The 16,729-nt window shown below is 38.4% G+C and overlaps 1 protein-coding gene across 2 annotated transcripts in view; it reads right to left on the bottom strand.

The window, feature by feature from the left end:
- The window catches only part of LOC113070226 (insulin-like growth factor 1 receptor), a 79,857-nt gene that overhangs the window by 8,642 nt on the left and 54,486 nt on the right, over positions 1 to 16,729 (bottom strand). The window contains exons 4-19 of one of the 2 annotated variants that reach the window (XM_026243450.1): positions 15,109 to 15,245; positions 13,878 to 14,022; positions 12,248 to 12,456; positions 9,355 to 9,481; positions 8,994 to 9,229; positions 8,744 to 8,911; positions 8,370 to 8,574; positions 3,694 to 3,971; positions 3,328 to 3,470; positions 3,060 to 3,225; positions 2,802 to 2,904; positions 2,639 to 2,709; positions 2,229 to 2,458; positions 1,918 to 2,025; positions 1,502 to 1,661; positions 1,254 to 1,383 (exon numbers count right to left, since the gene is read on the bottom strand). In XM_026243450.1, the coding sequence (XP_026099235.1) occupies positions 1,254 to 1,383; positions 1,502 to 1,661; positions 1,918 to 2,025; positions 2,229 to 2,458; positions 2,639 to 2,709; positions 2,802 to 2,904; positions 3,060 to 3,225; positions 3,328 to 3,470; positions 3,694 to 3,971; positions 8,370 to 8,574; positions 8,744 to 8,911; positions 8,994 to 9,229; positions 9,355 to 9,481; positions 12,248 to 12,456; positions 13,878 to 14,022; positions 15,109 to 15,245 (2,616 nt within the window). Of the gene's footprint in view, positions 1 to 1,253; positions 1,384 to 1,501; positions 1,665 to 1,917; positions 2,026 to 2,228; positions 2,459 to 2,638; positions 2,710 to 2,801; positions 2,905 to 3,059; positions 3,226 to 3,327; positions 3,471 to 3,693; positions 3,972 to 8,369; positions 8,575 to 8,743; positions 8,912 to 8,993; positions 9,230 to 9,354; positions 9,482 to 12,247; positions 12,457 to 13,877; positions 14,023 to 15,108; positions 15,246 to 16,729 lie in introns of both variants that reach the window. The other variant, XM_026243449.1, reaches the window with a different exon arrangement.

The following is a 16,729-nucleotide window of genomic DNA, read 5'->3' as shown; positions in this document are numbered from 1 at the left end:
TTAAAACGGGACTATTACAACAGTGACTTGCATCTAATTGGCTGCAACATCTGTGTGCTGAAAGACAAAACCGCATTAGAGCGGGACTTTTTCAGGGGAAGGAAACAAATAAAGACACCTAACGGCGAGGTTTATGGGAGTACGAGATGGGAGCTCGCTGTGGCTCTTTTCATCTCAGGGACTTCAAAAACGGCAGATACGGACGGAGGGACAGGGAGGCGGGTCTGGGCTGGCACACCAACCCCGTCATTACCAAACATCTGGAGAAGGTTAGGAGCGCACGGAGTGACAGAGCTGTGGGACGCTGAAGATTGGGAAACAGCAGAATTGGAAGAGTCGGTCTATGGCACCGTGACTCTGTTCGACTGAACCGCCACTGTTGGGACTAAAGCTGCGGAGAGACAGTCTGTCTGAGACAAAGACACAATGTGTTTGGGCACGCTTCACTTAGCTGGGACTGGAAGAATGTGATGCATATTCTCCCTTGACTCAGGACATCAGTGAAAAAAAATCACTTATAGACCTATGAGGCTTCCTGTTGTATTACGAAAAATAAAGAGACAGTTTCAATGCTTTCTGGCCAGCTGGGAACCTGTGGTGGAGAGGGGCTGCTGAGTCTCTGATGGGACAGCCTGCTGCTCAACTGGAAAAAGTCACAGATTTTCTGCAGTCAAAATTTGGACACCCTTATATGAAACACTTTTGATTTAAAAGCTTATAGCTAAATTATTACCAGGGGATTTTACTTATTTAAATAAAGAACTTAAATTTGTTGTAATATTCTCTTCACATGTATTTTTATGCAGGGTTTTATAGATGAAAATATAAAACATCCTTTAATTTTAATTTTTTTGGAAGGGGGCTCCACAAAAGGTGAAATTTTTATTAATGAATTAATGAATTAATTATTTTATTAATTTTAAAAAAATTGTATCAGCATAACCGTTTTCAACACGGATAATAATAATAATAATAATAATAATAAATATGAAAGAAGAAATTATAACCAAATCACCCCATTAGAATTATTTCTGAAATATACTGTGACACTGAACACTGAATTAATGGCTGCTTAAAATTCATAACAATAAAAGAGAATTGTAAAGACCCCAAAATTTTGATTAGTAGGGTATGTCCAAAATGTTTGACCGGTAAATTCACTTCAAATTCACTTAAAAATACATAATGCAGTGAACAACATAGTCTTGCATTAGCGTGTGAAGAAAAATCAGAGAGACCCCGGTGCTCATTACCAGACATCAGAATTTGTTGTGAACACTCCATCTTTCAAAGACTCTGGTGACATCCAGCGCACTGGCAGCAGCCCTTTGCCTCCTTTACGATAGTAATCAGTCTCGTAGATGTCTCTTGTCATGCCAAAGTCTAAACACATGAAGAGAGCAAACATGAAAAGTCAGTCACACCTTACAATCCACTGTTGTTCAATCAGACTGAATTGATGGATTTCTGTGATGTGCTGCAAAGAAACACTGAGATTTACCTCCGATTTTAACTGTGAAGTCCTCAGCAACCATGCAGTTTCTGGCAGCCAGGTCCCGATGGACAAACTTGTTGGCATTGAGGTATGCCATCCCGTCCGCTATCTCACCGGCCATCTGAATCATCTTCTTCAGCGGAGGCAAAGACTGGCTGCTAGAGCCCTGCTACATAGCAGAAAAAAAAGGGTTGCATTTAACACTTCGGTTTCTCTCTCTCTACCACAAACCCTTTTTGAACAGCTGACTGAAATAGCAAGTAGCTTTAAAGAACTGTGATTATTAACTAAAAGGGGGCATGAGATGCTGGCCATAGATCTGAGCAGAAAAAAAAAGAAAGATAATAAGCGTAATTAACTAGAAGTGTAATTTTGATCTAAAAAGAGGCAAGATAATCAAAGCAGACGGGACGTTTCTGAACCTCTTTGGAACGGAGAGAACGCAAGTAGCTCTTCAGATCGCCCCGTGTCATCAGCTCCATGATAACTAGAGTGGGCTGGCCTTGTGAAACCACACCCAAAAGTCGCACCTAAACCAGGGTACAAGAACAGAAATGAGACTTAGAAACTGAGAAACCTGTCTCTGAACAATCTATGTGAAAAGCATCATTGTTTTGCATTGCCAGTGGCACAGAAACTACACACGTACATAAAAAGGACAAATATCTTTAAGAATTTCAAAACAGGATTTGTTGGCAAACCAAATGCTGGATGACATTCTGCACTTTCTTACCACATGGTGACAGTTGAACTCCTTCATAACTGAAGCTTCGTTCAAGAACTCTATGCGTTCACGCATACTGGCGGATTCATTTACGGTCTTGATGGCCACTCTGGTCTCCGGTTCATCTTTGACGACGCCCTTTGCGATGCCCTCGTACACCATACCAAAGGAGCCCTGACCCAGCTCACGACACATAGTGATTTTCTCCCGAGCCACTTCCCATTCATCTGGCACATACACTGAAGAGACAGAAAAGAGGTCAGCACATTTGAACAGGCCGTGCAGGGCAACATACATGACAGTAGCAATAGGAAAATATATATATCATTAAATCAAAATTGATTGCCAGGAGGTGAAAACCTGTGATTAATCATTATCTTAATATTAATCCTTTTTTTTTTTTTGGACATAATACTCACTTTCAAAAGGACTGAAGTATTCGGGGTTTACCGAAGCATATAGCACACCATTTCCTAACCTGTCATTATTCCTGAAAGGAAACCGTGAAAAACATATTGAAAGACCGTACTGGACACTGGAAATTAAAATAAAAGTCTATTTATCACTAGATGGGACATCAACCTCTTTTTGGTGACAAAGACGACAGCGGAGATCAATGCAGTGAGCAACAGTAGCACTATTACAGGAATGATGATGGCCAGCATGAAGGCATTATCATAATTTCCTGTAAGAAAGAAGGACATTTGTACAGAAGAACTAAATATGACAATAGACTGAAACAGACCTCTCTACATTTCCATTAAATTAGCTATTTTAAAAAGTTACCAGTAAGCATACCTCCTAAAAAAAAAAACTTAGGTTTCTTATGTGCGTTCTTACTTTTAGGGGGCGGCACATAGAAGGACACTGGTTCAGTCCAAGACCCATTCCCAGCCAAAGATGTGGCTCTGACCCGGGCAGAATAATTCCCAGAGGGCAAATTGCTAAGCTGAGCTCCTCGCAGGACTCTGTACTGCTGCCGTGATACACACTCATGCTTCTCGGGCTGTAACACACACGCACACATACACACACAGTTGGTTTGTGGCATTGGCTGCAGTTTTAACTATTTCTTAATGGTGTAGAAATATTTAGTTGTCACACTAACCTCAGTTCCCAGGCGATATTTGATCTCATACATGAGGATCAGTCCGTTAGGGTGATGAGGTTCAGGCCACCGCAGCAGCACTGTTCCTTCTCCCCTCTCATCCCTCTCCTGAGTTACAGTCCCGGGAATATCATCCGCTTTGTCTGGGGAAGAAGATAACTCTGCTCAAGGCCAGTGCGCTCTTATAGTAATTCAATAACATCTTGATTACATTACCGTTTTAATTGCTGTTAACATGAACAGGATAACAAATAAAAAAAAAAAAACATGCTGTAGGCGCAGTGGAGAATTACTGGAATTGTAATATTTTTCTGGCCTGGATATGCAGTCATTTGTGCATGGGTTTGGTTTGTTGGTTTCGCTGACCTGCTGGTTTGGTTCTGGAGAACACAAAAGCTGCGGCACTGCAGCGGTGGATCTCGTGGTTACACGCGTGGATGTCGATGCGGTACACGGTGAAGGGCTGCAGGTTGGATACCTCCATGAACTCTGTATAGACTCTGTCCTCGGAGAAAGGGTACTCTTTCTCATGCAGCTTGGGGTCAGTGATGTTACTCTCCGCTCCTGTGCTGTTCCTGCTTGCACTCTGCAGCAGTGTGCCATTGGCCACTCCAAACAGGTCTCGCCGCTTCCTGTCAGGAGGTCTGAGACATGTAAAAAAAAAATATTATAGTAAAAATTCAAGAAATGGAAATGGAAATAAGGACAGGAAAAGGAAATAGTAAAATAACAGCAACAAAGAAAAGGAAACGGAAAAGGGAAAGGAGATGAAATGAGGGAAATAAAAATTAATACAGAAATTAGGAAAAGGAAGTAGGCGATGACAGTTAGCAAGGAAATGAAATGGGAAAAGGAAGTAGGAGAATGTAAAAGGAAATGAATTAGTGAATGACAGTAAATGGTAAAATAATAAAGAAAAGAGGAAAAGGAAATGATGTAAAAATGACAGTGAGAGATCATAGAAAGATGTAGAGCAGTCTACAACACACACCACTTCCTTTAACGCGAAAGCCTAATTCTCTTATGTCCTACTAACACTGAAGATACTCTACAACTTACAGGGCTCCTTTTTCTCTTCTGGATATTATCATTCATTTATCATCCTAAATGATGAGCTCTTTAAAATTCTTATGAGGGTTATATATTCAGCTGGGCTGGGACTGATCACTCATAGAAAATTGGTTTCCGTTTTTAAAAGAAAATCCAAGAAATGTAAACTCTCTCGTCTACCCTGACCCTTTCTTCTCATTCGGATTCTTCTTCCTGTCCAGGTATAAAACCAGTGTGTATTGGTGAAGCGTTTCTTTGCACCCTCAATGCTCATTATAAAATATATGATTGCAAATGAAGCATTACACATACAACAAACATTTCTGCAGATGAGAAAATGAAATGGGAAGGCATATTTGGAACAAATATCGAACATCCATAATAATGATATGACCGACTCTGCCTCTGATGGTAGAGACAGTGCATTATAAGCAAACTAGGCAATGAGCAAACTACAGGTCAGCCCTGTCGCCACTAAAGACATGCAGTCAACCACAAGAGCTTGCCAGACGCCAACGGACCCACTGCCACTTCACATGTATAACTAGGGCAGGGTCACAGCCTTACCTAGAGCCACTTTTAGGAGACATGTACCGATTTGCTCGCACAGGATCTCTGTAAAAATTCAATAGTCAGACCAAACAATACGATCCACCACAGATGGGAAAGAGAGGATGGTTTGAGATGAATGTGGAGGAAACCCCAGTGTGCCAAACAAACACAAGAGAGGAAAGTGATCGTGTCAGACAAAGACTGACAGACGATAACAGGCAATACAGGTCTTCAGCTTTTGTCTAAAACAGTTTGGGAACTGTAGCTAGTTATAGATTGATGTACTGAACATATAACAATAAACAGTGGCATATACAGAAAAATACTGGCCATATAAGTGTGCTGTCTCTAAACTCTGCCAAATTTGAGTCTGCTTTATATGATCCTGTTGCATATGGGAAAAAAAGTGACAAGTGTTTTGCTCTGTAGACTTCATAGCAGCTGTTTTTCCAGACTGACATTACAACACAGGCACAAAGGCTTGTTTGAGTGTCCTATATAACGTTCTGCAAGAAGCACATCTACAAGCAATTACGAACTTTAACCACTGATGATTATGAAAGTTTAAACATAACTATAAGCCTTATTCTGCCAGCTCGAATTAATCAACTGAGAAATGACAGTAATGAGAGAAGATTTTTAGTCTGTGTTCGCTTTTGTGTATGTGTGAGAGTGGAAACTTTTAATAAAAGCCAACGCAGAACGCTGTAGGGAGGAACAATCAAATCAACTCTAACCACATTCCATGTCACTTCCATTAAATGGCGCTCCATGATTTAAGAGTGGGGATTTTGGAAGCAACTGGACACTGTTAAATACTTATTAACTAGGGATTCAGATCACCCTTGAGGGTGTTTACTGTAGAAGATCAAATCATGATACTTGAGCTTCACATCAACAGTTCTACAATACAACTCTACTCATCCAGTGCAAAGAAAAAAATTCAACTATGTAAGTACATCCATAATATGCAGTACAAGTACTGTATAAAATCTTTTTCTTAACCTTTAGCCCATGCTTAGGGTCTTTACAGTCAGGATCTGCCTCTTGTCTACAGCCATAAACACTGATCTCAACCTAAATGCTACTGGCTTTAGAAAAGGTCAGGCTCGCATCAAGAACTAAAGAGTCATGTAGACACACAGGGTCCTGAGGGAAGATTTTACTCCTGCAAACCTCAGACGAAAGGCGTAACAGCAGGTGTTGACATAGCAACACTGACAGCAGCACATCCAGGAAGGCTTACGTGTCATTGATGCAAAGGCAAAACCTTACGTCCCCTGGCAGAAAGTCAAGACTTCACTGAAACGCAGGGCTCAGGAATGACTCGGACTCCCATTACAGAGCCCGAAAAGCTGATCAAGCTGTGTGGGAGTTCGAAAGAGAAGACTGTGCAGCCACACCTCCTCTCGAAAGGGATCTTACTTTGGAATTCATTAACATTCCACATAGGTTTGCTGTACATTTCCTGGAAGCCGGACACTCCAAAGCAAACAAAGAAAGCATCTGTGGATGGAGGGAGAGAGAGAGCACGGACGAGAGGAAGAGAAAGGGGAGACGACCACTGAATAGAAGAAAAAAAATCTGCTTCATTCAAGACTTTAGCATCTCCACTTTTTCTCAGACTCGATTGGTTTTGTCTTGAACATGGATAATGAGGTCCACTCAGTGAGAACGGAGAAGGACAAATCTGTCAGCCCAACTTCTAAAGCAAGCACAGCGAGGGGGCTGGGGTTGGTGGATCAAGATGGAAATAAGTCATCAGTGATGGAGAAAAGGTCTTCTTGAGCATCCTGCTACTAAAGCAAAGCATATTTACATTTAGAAAAAGTCTGTTTTCCATCGATTAGAGATTAGGGTTGAGGGGTGCATCACGCTGTCCCTGAATGAACCGCAAACCATTACCTTGATGAAAATAGGGCTTCAATAGCAGAGGTTTGGGGAAGCTAAGTAGTAGAAGATGTTTGGCGACATCGATTTGTGCATCAATACTCATGACTCAAAACCCCAGCCCACCCCAAAACACACACACACACACACATACTCGCAACCAAATAAACAACCCACAAAAAAGGCTGACTGCAGATGTCCTGAATGAACCCTTGGAAAGTCTCAAAGCATGCGTCTCAATAAACCTGAACCAGTTCCTGTGTGTCGCTCTTCTCCCGCATGAGACAAGAAAACATCCGATGCCACAAGCAAGGTAAACAGATAACACAACGCAGACGTCACTCCTTATTTCAGCGAACTAAAGCCTGCGGCTGCTTTCCAGTCTCATTAATCCAGTCTGCATCTGTTCGTGCATCCCAAATTACAGCCTGCTGAAGTCTTAATATGAAACCGCCACCGTCGCTCCAGCAACAAACAACGTGGCCACACAGGCCTGGAGTTCGTACCTTCCCCTCCTCGCCATCTAAATCCACTCCAGCCTCCACTGCTGGCACCTACCCCTTTCCAAAACCTCATGTTCTGATCTTGTCAGCCCCATGTCGAAATAATTAGGCCTCAGTCCGGGCCTCCAAATTCTGGTTTTGATTCTACGAAATCAACCCGCCTCAAGACTATGAGCTCAGACCCACTTTGATAATCGCTCTCCAGGAAGAATGAAAAAATTAAGGGCTTCAGACCACTTTTGTAAACTGTGGCAGAAAGTGCTGGGAGTAACCCAGGATTACTGAGGGTCCACCTAACCAGTCACTAGAGCAGTAGATTTCCATCGGGACCTTGAATTCATATCAGACATCAACCGGAAATTCACAGCTGTACCAGAAATGTTTGTCATGCAAAAGTCAACAAAAATGTACTTAAGTAAATTATCTCAATCGAGGTTAAAGTGGGTCAATGAAAGTGGATGGAGACCATTTGTGTAGAGCTTTTAATTTTATAAAAACACTATTTACTTAACACTTATTCATAGAAATGAATTTAAATTCAATTTGTATGCTTTTAGGCATTAGGTTATCATGGCAACAAAGGTGAACTTTTTGGTTTGTAAACTAATTAACACTAAAATCATGTTAACATGCAAACTGTTGACATCCTATGGCTGTATGTTTGAAACACAGTACATTTACTGATTGACCTCATTTCACTTCCATTTGAAGTGCTTCACTGTAAACAAGGTTTGTAACATTTTTACAAAATTTGTAATATTTTAATACTGGTAATATAAGATTTGTAATATTTTAATACTGGTAATATAAGATTGGTAATATTTTGCCACAAGTGATGTTGATTTGACTTGTACTGAAACTCAAATATACTTTGTTCAAAATAAAATAATTCAAACATTTAAACCGTGCTTAGGGATTTGGAGTATATAAATGTTTTCAAATAGCCGGAGATGCAAGTGTCCACTGAACCGAATAGATCTGCGTCATTCACGATATGATCAAGTGTGATACGAGCTTCAGAAAACGCCGTCAGTGCATGCGTCATACCTGGGTGTAAAGATGGAGTTGTGCAGGAAGTTCTCAAAGACTTTTCGGTAAGATCGGTCTTCAGCTTCCGCCTTTAGGGCCTCCTTGGTTTTTGGGCATGGGCAGCAGCCCTTCTCACCCCCGCCAACATCTGATTTGGTGGGCTTTGTCTCGCCCTCCATGTCCGACAAAGCCGTGGCTGAGATGCGGATGGGAATTTTTAGCTCTGTAGTCCAAAACAATGACACGGACTAAGTTGATCGAGCAACAAAAACAAAAACATCACACGTTTTGTAAATATAGTTATTGCACAGTTCTCTGGAATACCTGACTCTGGTCAGTGGTGGTGGTGAGGGTAGATGAAGCAAAAAGGCACTTCAATGGTGCAAACATACCTTTAGAGCAGTAGTTATGCTGGTAAAGTTCACGGTCTTCTGCCTGCTGCTGCCAACGGAGCAGGTAGAGAGTTTTGTTCCCATTGGGAGAGATGGGAGGAGACCACTTCACCATCAGGGATGAAGAGGAGTTGGCATATGCGCGGGCATCGAGGGGCATTGACGGCGCTGTGGAATTGCAAGATATTAGTTGGCATAATAAGTCAAATTGTAGACTGGATACTGGATACTGGAAAGTGGTGAAGCCAACCTGATGCATTAGTGCGGATATAGACCACCTCACTCTTAGCCCCCAGAATGTGCTTGTCCTCAACAACAAGGGTGACAGCTTTCACAAAGATGGCATATTGTGTCCAGGGTTTAAGTGGGGACAGCAATACCCCTGGGTCTGCCAATTTGTCCTGAGGAAGGTCTACATCCACCATGTTCCAGCTATTAGAGCCACATCCATCTTGTCCATCGAATTCTGTGATGTTCTGGAATGGTCTACATCGAGACAACAGTGCACAAATGCACATTTATATAATGCTTTATCACAACTCTGAAGCCGCTGATAAACTCAATGTGAATAATGTGTCTATAATAGTAACTTCTAGCAGGCTGATACTTACGCCTCCTTGTAATACACGATGAAGCTGATGAGGTCTCTGTAGTCAGGCGGTCGGTATCGCTCCCAAGTGAGCTTTATCCGAGTACTCTGAGTGTGGTTGGATTTGAACTTTAGAATATAACTCTCACCTAGAAGAGGGGTCATAAAAGAGATTTAACTAAAAGCACACATAAGAGTTCTTCAACCTGAATGTAAGACTGTGCCATAGCCTTTCCATCTTTCATGAGCTTCAAGGAATCAGAGTGGTATTAGAAAAGCCACTTCTGTTAATGTCTCACCAGTATAGAGTCAGAGCAATTGTGTTCTGCGAAAAAAAAAAATTGGCTAAGCCATTATCATCATTCTTCAAAGCAAATTCGCCCTATGCAGAAATCTGTCAAACTCATAATAGAGCAGCTACAGACTTGGACACCTTGTGAGCAAAATGCATTTTAAGAGTCTTTAGTGATGTCTTTGTAGAGAGACAATGCTATCGTCTACAAACTGGTTTTCACGTAAAAATGCCACAGCATCATATACCAAAATATTAAACCACTAAAATGTATTTACAAGAAAAATTGTACAAGCACACTTAGCTGTTTAAGACCTTTTATAAAAAATAAGTTAAGATTTCAAACAATAAAATTATAGATATACTGTTCAAAATGGATATACCTGTATGACACTTTCTGATTTAAAAAGGATCTAGACACCAGCTGACACCAGTAATTGCAAAATGGCTCAGTTTTAAGTTACTTCTGAGAAAATTTCCAGCACTGTGTTTGCAGAGGCCACTTGGCTTGATATTTTGCTTCTAATGCGATAAAAATTTTCAATTTCAATTGTCAAAAAAACTCAATTTAAAAACAATATTTAATTAGAATAATTATACTGATACATTATACTGGTTTATTGTCTGATAGATAATATATTCATTTACAGATAGATTTAATTTATAGCAGAATGTGAAATAGAAATGAGTCTAAATTACGATTAGATAATTTTTTTTATATAATAAATCCTTTGACAAATGTGAATCTTTAACTACAGATTGTCATACAAGCAACCAATCAGCAATGATACTGATTTAACATTCGTAACATTCTAAACCTAGTTCTCAGACCTACCTGGTAGTAGAAATGGTACAATGATTAAATGTTGACTCAGTAACAGTTCTGACAGAATCACTGAAACAGGGTTTTTAAGCTCAAATTTAAGACTTTTTAAGCCCTGCATATAAAATAAAATTAATACCATATGAACAGGGTAGGGCAATGTCTATAGTAACGTATTAAACTGTAAAGTGACTGTTAAAAGCATGATTTACAGTTCAGATAGATGTTTTCACCATTTTTTAAGAAAATGGACGAGTTAAAAGTATTACATAAATTTAAACAATTATTATATTAAATTAAATAACATACATTTATATGCATTATCTTCTAATCGATCTACCAGTTCACATTTGCAGCTCTGTGTGTTTGCAGTGTAAAAAAATGTGTCAATTTTCACATTGGTTTTATAAATGGCAGTTTCAGGATCGCATTTCCTCTAGGACCCTTTTTTGTGACAGTAACACCTAGCCAATTCCATTCCAATAGTGGAGACCTGATTCACACATCAAACAAACAGATGCAAAGACTAGATCCATGGAAACTATAGACATTTTTTTTTTTTTTTATCTTTCCAGCTTATTTTTTATTTAAGAGCTGGCGTGAACGTGAGAGTGAGGCAATCTCCATTTAGCCTATTTAGGTTTTTACATTTATAATGTACTTAATGTTAAATTTGTACTGCAATTGTTTTACCATTTACTGCACTTTGTTAAATGGGCTAGACATCGAACGTCACATTTGTTGTGCTGCCGCTAATGAAGTCTAAGAAAACAGAATTTAAAAACCTAAAAACTAATAGATCTTATAGCCTTTATAATTAAGTGTATACAATTTAACAACTACATGATTCCTTAAAAATAATAATAATATACATAATTGAATAGGAATTGCTATAAAATAGTATGAATTGCTAATATATACATACAAAAAATATATAAATAATAATAATAATAATAATAAAATAATTTAAAAAGAAATGGCCTATAGGGTCCTAGAAATGCGGTCCTGAAACTGCAGCCTTCAGAATACTCTACTCCATTAAAAAAATGCACATTCATTCTCTGCCAGCAGGAGGCACTTTCGGAACGGCAGAAATATAACTGTTTCCCCGGTAACAGCAGAACGCAAAGCAGAACAGCACCAGACTCTGAAACGCACAGCGCCCGTGTTTATATAATGAAATCATAGCCTTAATAATATAATAATAAAACCGTGGATATACATGTCGATAATATACCTACATACACATGCATACATAAACACATACACATACACACAGATATATAAACATATTAATTTCACTCATTCCTTTTCTCTCTTTTTTTGAAGTTTATGAAGTTGTGATTGGAATAGTGCACGGTTCCGGTTCCATGTGTCTGGATTATATTGAAATAAAACCAGAAAAGGATTCCAAATGTTGATAAATGCAAATATATTCTTGTGCGTGAATGTTATTTTTCCTAATGTGATGTATTCTCTAAGAGAATTAATCCAGTGATTGATATGTATACACTTCTTTAGATTTTCAGTTTAAAATAACTATTCTCTTCGCGATAGTTCGAAATAAGAGGATTGAGTTTTTCTATTTAATTGGGATATTATCTACTGTTACTTAATAAAGAAAGAAAGTGATGAGGGATTCTACAGCCCATAATATTGGAAAGTTGATTATTCACGGATATCAAAATTGAATAAACAGGTTGAAGGATCCATGCGGCATGCATCAAGAGAGGGCGGAAACTAGTGGGGCAAACTGGGTCTTTGTTTGGTTTTAGTACGCTAAACACTTCATCTACTCACAACTTGCTCGTTCTCCATTGCTACGAGCATCGTCCTCTTCCATCTTTTCCTCAACACCAGTCTTCTCCCACATTTTCTGGATCTCAGACATACAAAGCTTGGGATTGAAACGGAAGAACAATTTTCCATCTCTAATGGTCAGATTGTGCTGACTCCAGTCCCACAGATACTGCAAGTTCTGGTTGTCCACTGCAGAGAATGCATACAACCTGTAGTAGGAAAACACACACACAAACAACAAAGTATTAAACATTACATTTCTTACGTTTAATGTATGAAAATTCGAACCAAGAAGAGCAATGAGAATGATCAGATCTGGTTATACACATGACGAATGCGATATGTGTAAAAAAACAACAACAACTGAAGTGCGTGCACAGATTGTGTTTCATTAAAGCATGCATGGAGATCAGGGCTCAGAAGAGGGTTAAGATGACTTCTACAGCTGCAGCAGACCGAGTCGCACTGAACACCTCAGGAACGCGAAGAATGTCTGAGCTGCTTACAAGCATTCCACGAGATGAAACTCAACCCTAGTGAGATCACAACAGAAGAGTTCCCACAACCTCTCTCTGACATCCTCCATAAAAATGTGAAGAAAAATGAGTCAGATAGCAGATTAATAGGATTTTTTTTGTTTTTTCACTTCCTGTATACTTCTGTGCGTATACAAATATTAGCTGAATCTCTAAACCTCAGCTTTATGACCCTGAGCTGTACATTCCATTATAGCTGACATTTTATTACTTTCACGATTCCTATAGAAACCCTTAAGGAAATGTGTTACAATCAGAGGACTGTGAAGGACACAGAGATATACAAGAAATATTCACGTTCTTCTTTCTGAACCAGACATGAGACTATGTTGCAACGTGACTGCTGTTCTGGTTTCAGAACATGATAGCTGCTAATCATCTTTGACCAACAACAAACCTCCTACCAGCTGGTCTAACTCGCTTCAGCTGGTCAAGCAGGTTTTTGAAACATTCGGAGAGTTTTAATACACCAATGTTTACAATTTTGGAGTGAGCAATGTTTTAAAAAGAAATTAATACTCTTGGCAATGACATCAACAAAAGTGGCAGTATAAGTATTTATGAATGTTACAGAATATTTATATTTATTTTCTATTCATCAAATCCTACAAAAAAAAAATATTAAGCAGTAAAACAAAAAAGTTTTTAACATTGGTGATGATAATAATAATAAGGCTCCAAATCGCAATATTAGAGTGATTTCTGAAGGATCATGAGACACATTCAGCTGTCCCATCACAGGGATAAATTACATTTGAAAATATAATGAAATAGAAATTTTTAATTGTAATAATATTTAACAATATTATTTTTTTATGTATTTGTGATTAAATAAACAGCTTTTTTCTTCACATGATCAAGATACTGTTCAGTTTAAAGCTGAAATTATCCCCACATCAATGGAGTCAAACTGTTCTGCCAATCAAAAGATGACATAAGTGATCCTGACACAGTCCTAAGCGGGCCAATGAATAACTGGTGTTTAATGAGATATATAGCATGCTTACAACACCTGTTTTGCAGATTAGTTGTGTTCTGGACACAATTAATCATTCGAAATGTCACAACACTCGTTATGTGCATTAAAGTCTTACTGCTCCATGAGCTCTTCTCCATGAATGTATCGCAGGCTCTTGAGGAAGGACAGCGAGCCCAGAGTGTGAGAGTGTTTGATCTTTACATATCCAGTCACTGTCTGGATCAGGCCCATGAAACTCTCCAGCTCTGATGCAATGTTAGCTGGGGAAACAGAGAGAGAGAGAGAAAGAGTTATGACACTGGAGCACAAATCCCACAGGACACACAGTGTCTGCACTAACTCATCACTTCATCAGTCTGAGTGATACATGGGCGACAGCAACTGTCCCATATCAAACCACTAAGAGCTTTGGCGGCTCATACTCAGAAAATACTTGAGCCTTATTTTGTCACCCCAGGATAATATCTGTCAGTTAATCAACACAATAATCAGGATCCCCCAGGGTCGGACCAATTATTTTCAGGACCCACATTTTCCCAAAGAGATTTTAACTTGTGCATCACATGCCAGTCTTCGGAAAAATGTATTTAAACAAATATATGTTAAGTGCACATTTTCAAAATAATTAACTGGATTGTATAGTTTCATTTTATTAAACCAAACCCGATTTTTCTAATATTTTCTGTACAATATTTATCTTAAATTTATTTAAGTTTTTTTTTTTACCCACTTTTCATTTCAACTTTATCTTTAAATGTTCACACTACTTATATATTGAATTATATTTCAAAAAGGAAAAAAAATACTAATATTTTAAGTTAAGTAATATTTGAAATGAGTAAAAATCTTTTTTCATAAGTTTTTCATAACTTAAAAAATAATGTTCCAATTACAAAATTTTATTTGGACCTGAAAAAAGTATTTTAGTAAAAAAAAAAAAAAAAAAAAAAAAAGTTTTATTAAAAAATATATATAGCCTATCTATCAAAATAAATATTTTATAGCAGAGCACAGCAGCAAAAAAATAAATAAATAAATAAAAATAAAAAAGTATATATATATATATATATATATATATATATATATATATATATATATATATATATATATATATATAATAAACCTTATAAAAATTACTATACATTTTAATATTTTACAAATTTTCATTACATTCCCAAGTTGTAAATCACAATTGTAATATTCTCTTGACAGGTTTTCTACGATATATTTAATATATGTATAAAAATAGGGAGAGGCACAAGCTTTGATCTGTCATTTGTCTAGAAATGCGAAACACCTTATTAATGGCGGTTGTGGGAGAGGAGGGTGAGGGTGAGGGTACTTACTGCCCCGCCGGATGTTGATTTGCAGGTTTCCTTTGATGACTGTGCAGCCCTGTAGGGACTGAGCAGCATCCACAGAGTCAATTGTTTTAGATTCGCAGACTTTATCGCACAGTCCGTCACATGCGCTACAAAACATACTGCAGGTGGGGGAGAGAGGGAGAAGAAGGGAGAGAGAGAGAGTGTCAAGGACAGATCACAGCCTCACACGCGGATTCCAAACAGGCAAACACCACTGAACCGTGACAGGATTAGTCTGTCTCACCAAAACATGAACAACATTTAAGACCTGTTTTTGACAATCACAAGGTCACTGCTTTATGAGGTCTTTGTGCTTAACAGAGTCCTCACTTGAACCCTAGGTTTACTTGAAAGGAGGATCATAAAGTCAGCGGTAAGGCAAAACCAGGTCTGGTCAATTTACAAAACAGGCTCAACATCTAAAAAGTTACACGGAAAAATAAATGAAATGATTTTTCTTTTAATGTTTAACTTGAAAGGTGCAGGTGTCCAAGTAACGTCCAAGGTGTGGTCATTACAATCTCCTTTACCTAGTTTAAATATATTTCTCTTGACTTTTTTTCTCCCAATAGAAACCAGCATCGTTCTTTGCAACCTGAAAGTAAGTGGTCCAGGATTTTGAGATCATAAATCTCAATCTAGGCCTTCAAATCAGCACATACATCCTAATGGCGGCATAAATAACAGCTTTAGAACAATTTAGATGTTCATATGGCGTATAAAAGGGTTGTAGAAAGCGTACACAGGTTTGGTGTAAATAAGGGAGCCACCATAGCATACAGAGAACAGGCAGGGCTGTTGTTTAGGACAAATTCTGTGGTAAAATGTTCCATTTTAGCTTTATGTATTTATAAATGAAAGTTAAAGATGAACGTGTTCATCTAATATCACAAATGACGTTGCTAATGTGATGATAATGTGTGGGCATTATCACAAAATAAACCCCAATGGAAGTTACACAAAATCATTTTACCACAGAATGCTGTGATCAACCAGTCAGAATGAAGTATTCCAAAGGGCCATATTTTGTTATTTTGAATTGTTCAAATGACTCTCTAAATAAGTTGGAGTGGTTACTGAATTAAAGGAATAGTTTACCCAAAAATATAAATTTTGATGTTTATCTGCTTACCCACAGGGCATCACAAACTGAGATTTTTAGCTCAAACCGTTTCAGTCGATCACTCTTATAATGTAAGTGGATTGGAATCACAGCTAAAACATATAAAAAAAAAAAAAAAAATACACAAACAAAACCCTGTGGCTTGTGACGATACATTGATGTGTAAAGACACCAACCGATCAGTCTGTGCAAGAAACTGAACAGTAATTATATCGTGTTTTTACCTCTGATTCACGCAATATCTGACCTGTTGGAACTCTCCTTAGCGTGTCCTGTTGTGCGCATTCTCAGCAGCAGGCGCATGAGGAGTCTTCTTATTCTTGCTTTATGGTGGATCACAGACTTATAAGTGCATTACCGCCACCTATCTCTCAAGTGGACCATTGCCACTCTATCTACAATCTCAATTAGGAGTGGCAATGGTCCACTTGAGAGATAGGTGGTGGTTATTCACTTATAAGTCTGTGAAGCAAAAAGAAG

The sequence above is a fragment of the Carassius auratus genome, unplaced genomic scaffold, assembly GCF_003368295.1.
Source record: "Carassius auratus strain Wakin unplaced genomic scaffold, ASM336829v1 scaf_tig00003529, whole genome shotgun sequence".
Lineage (NCBI taxonomy): Eukaryota > Metazoa > Chordata > Actinopteri > Cypriniformes > Cyprinidae > Carassius > Carassius auratus.
The sequence above is the reverse complement of the archived record's forward strand: the minus strand, read 5'-3'. Positions and strand labels throughout refer to the sequence as shown.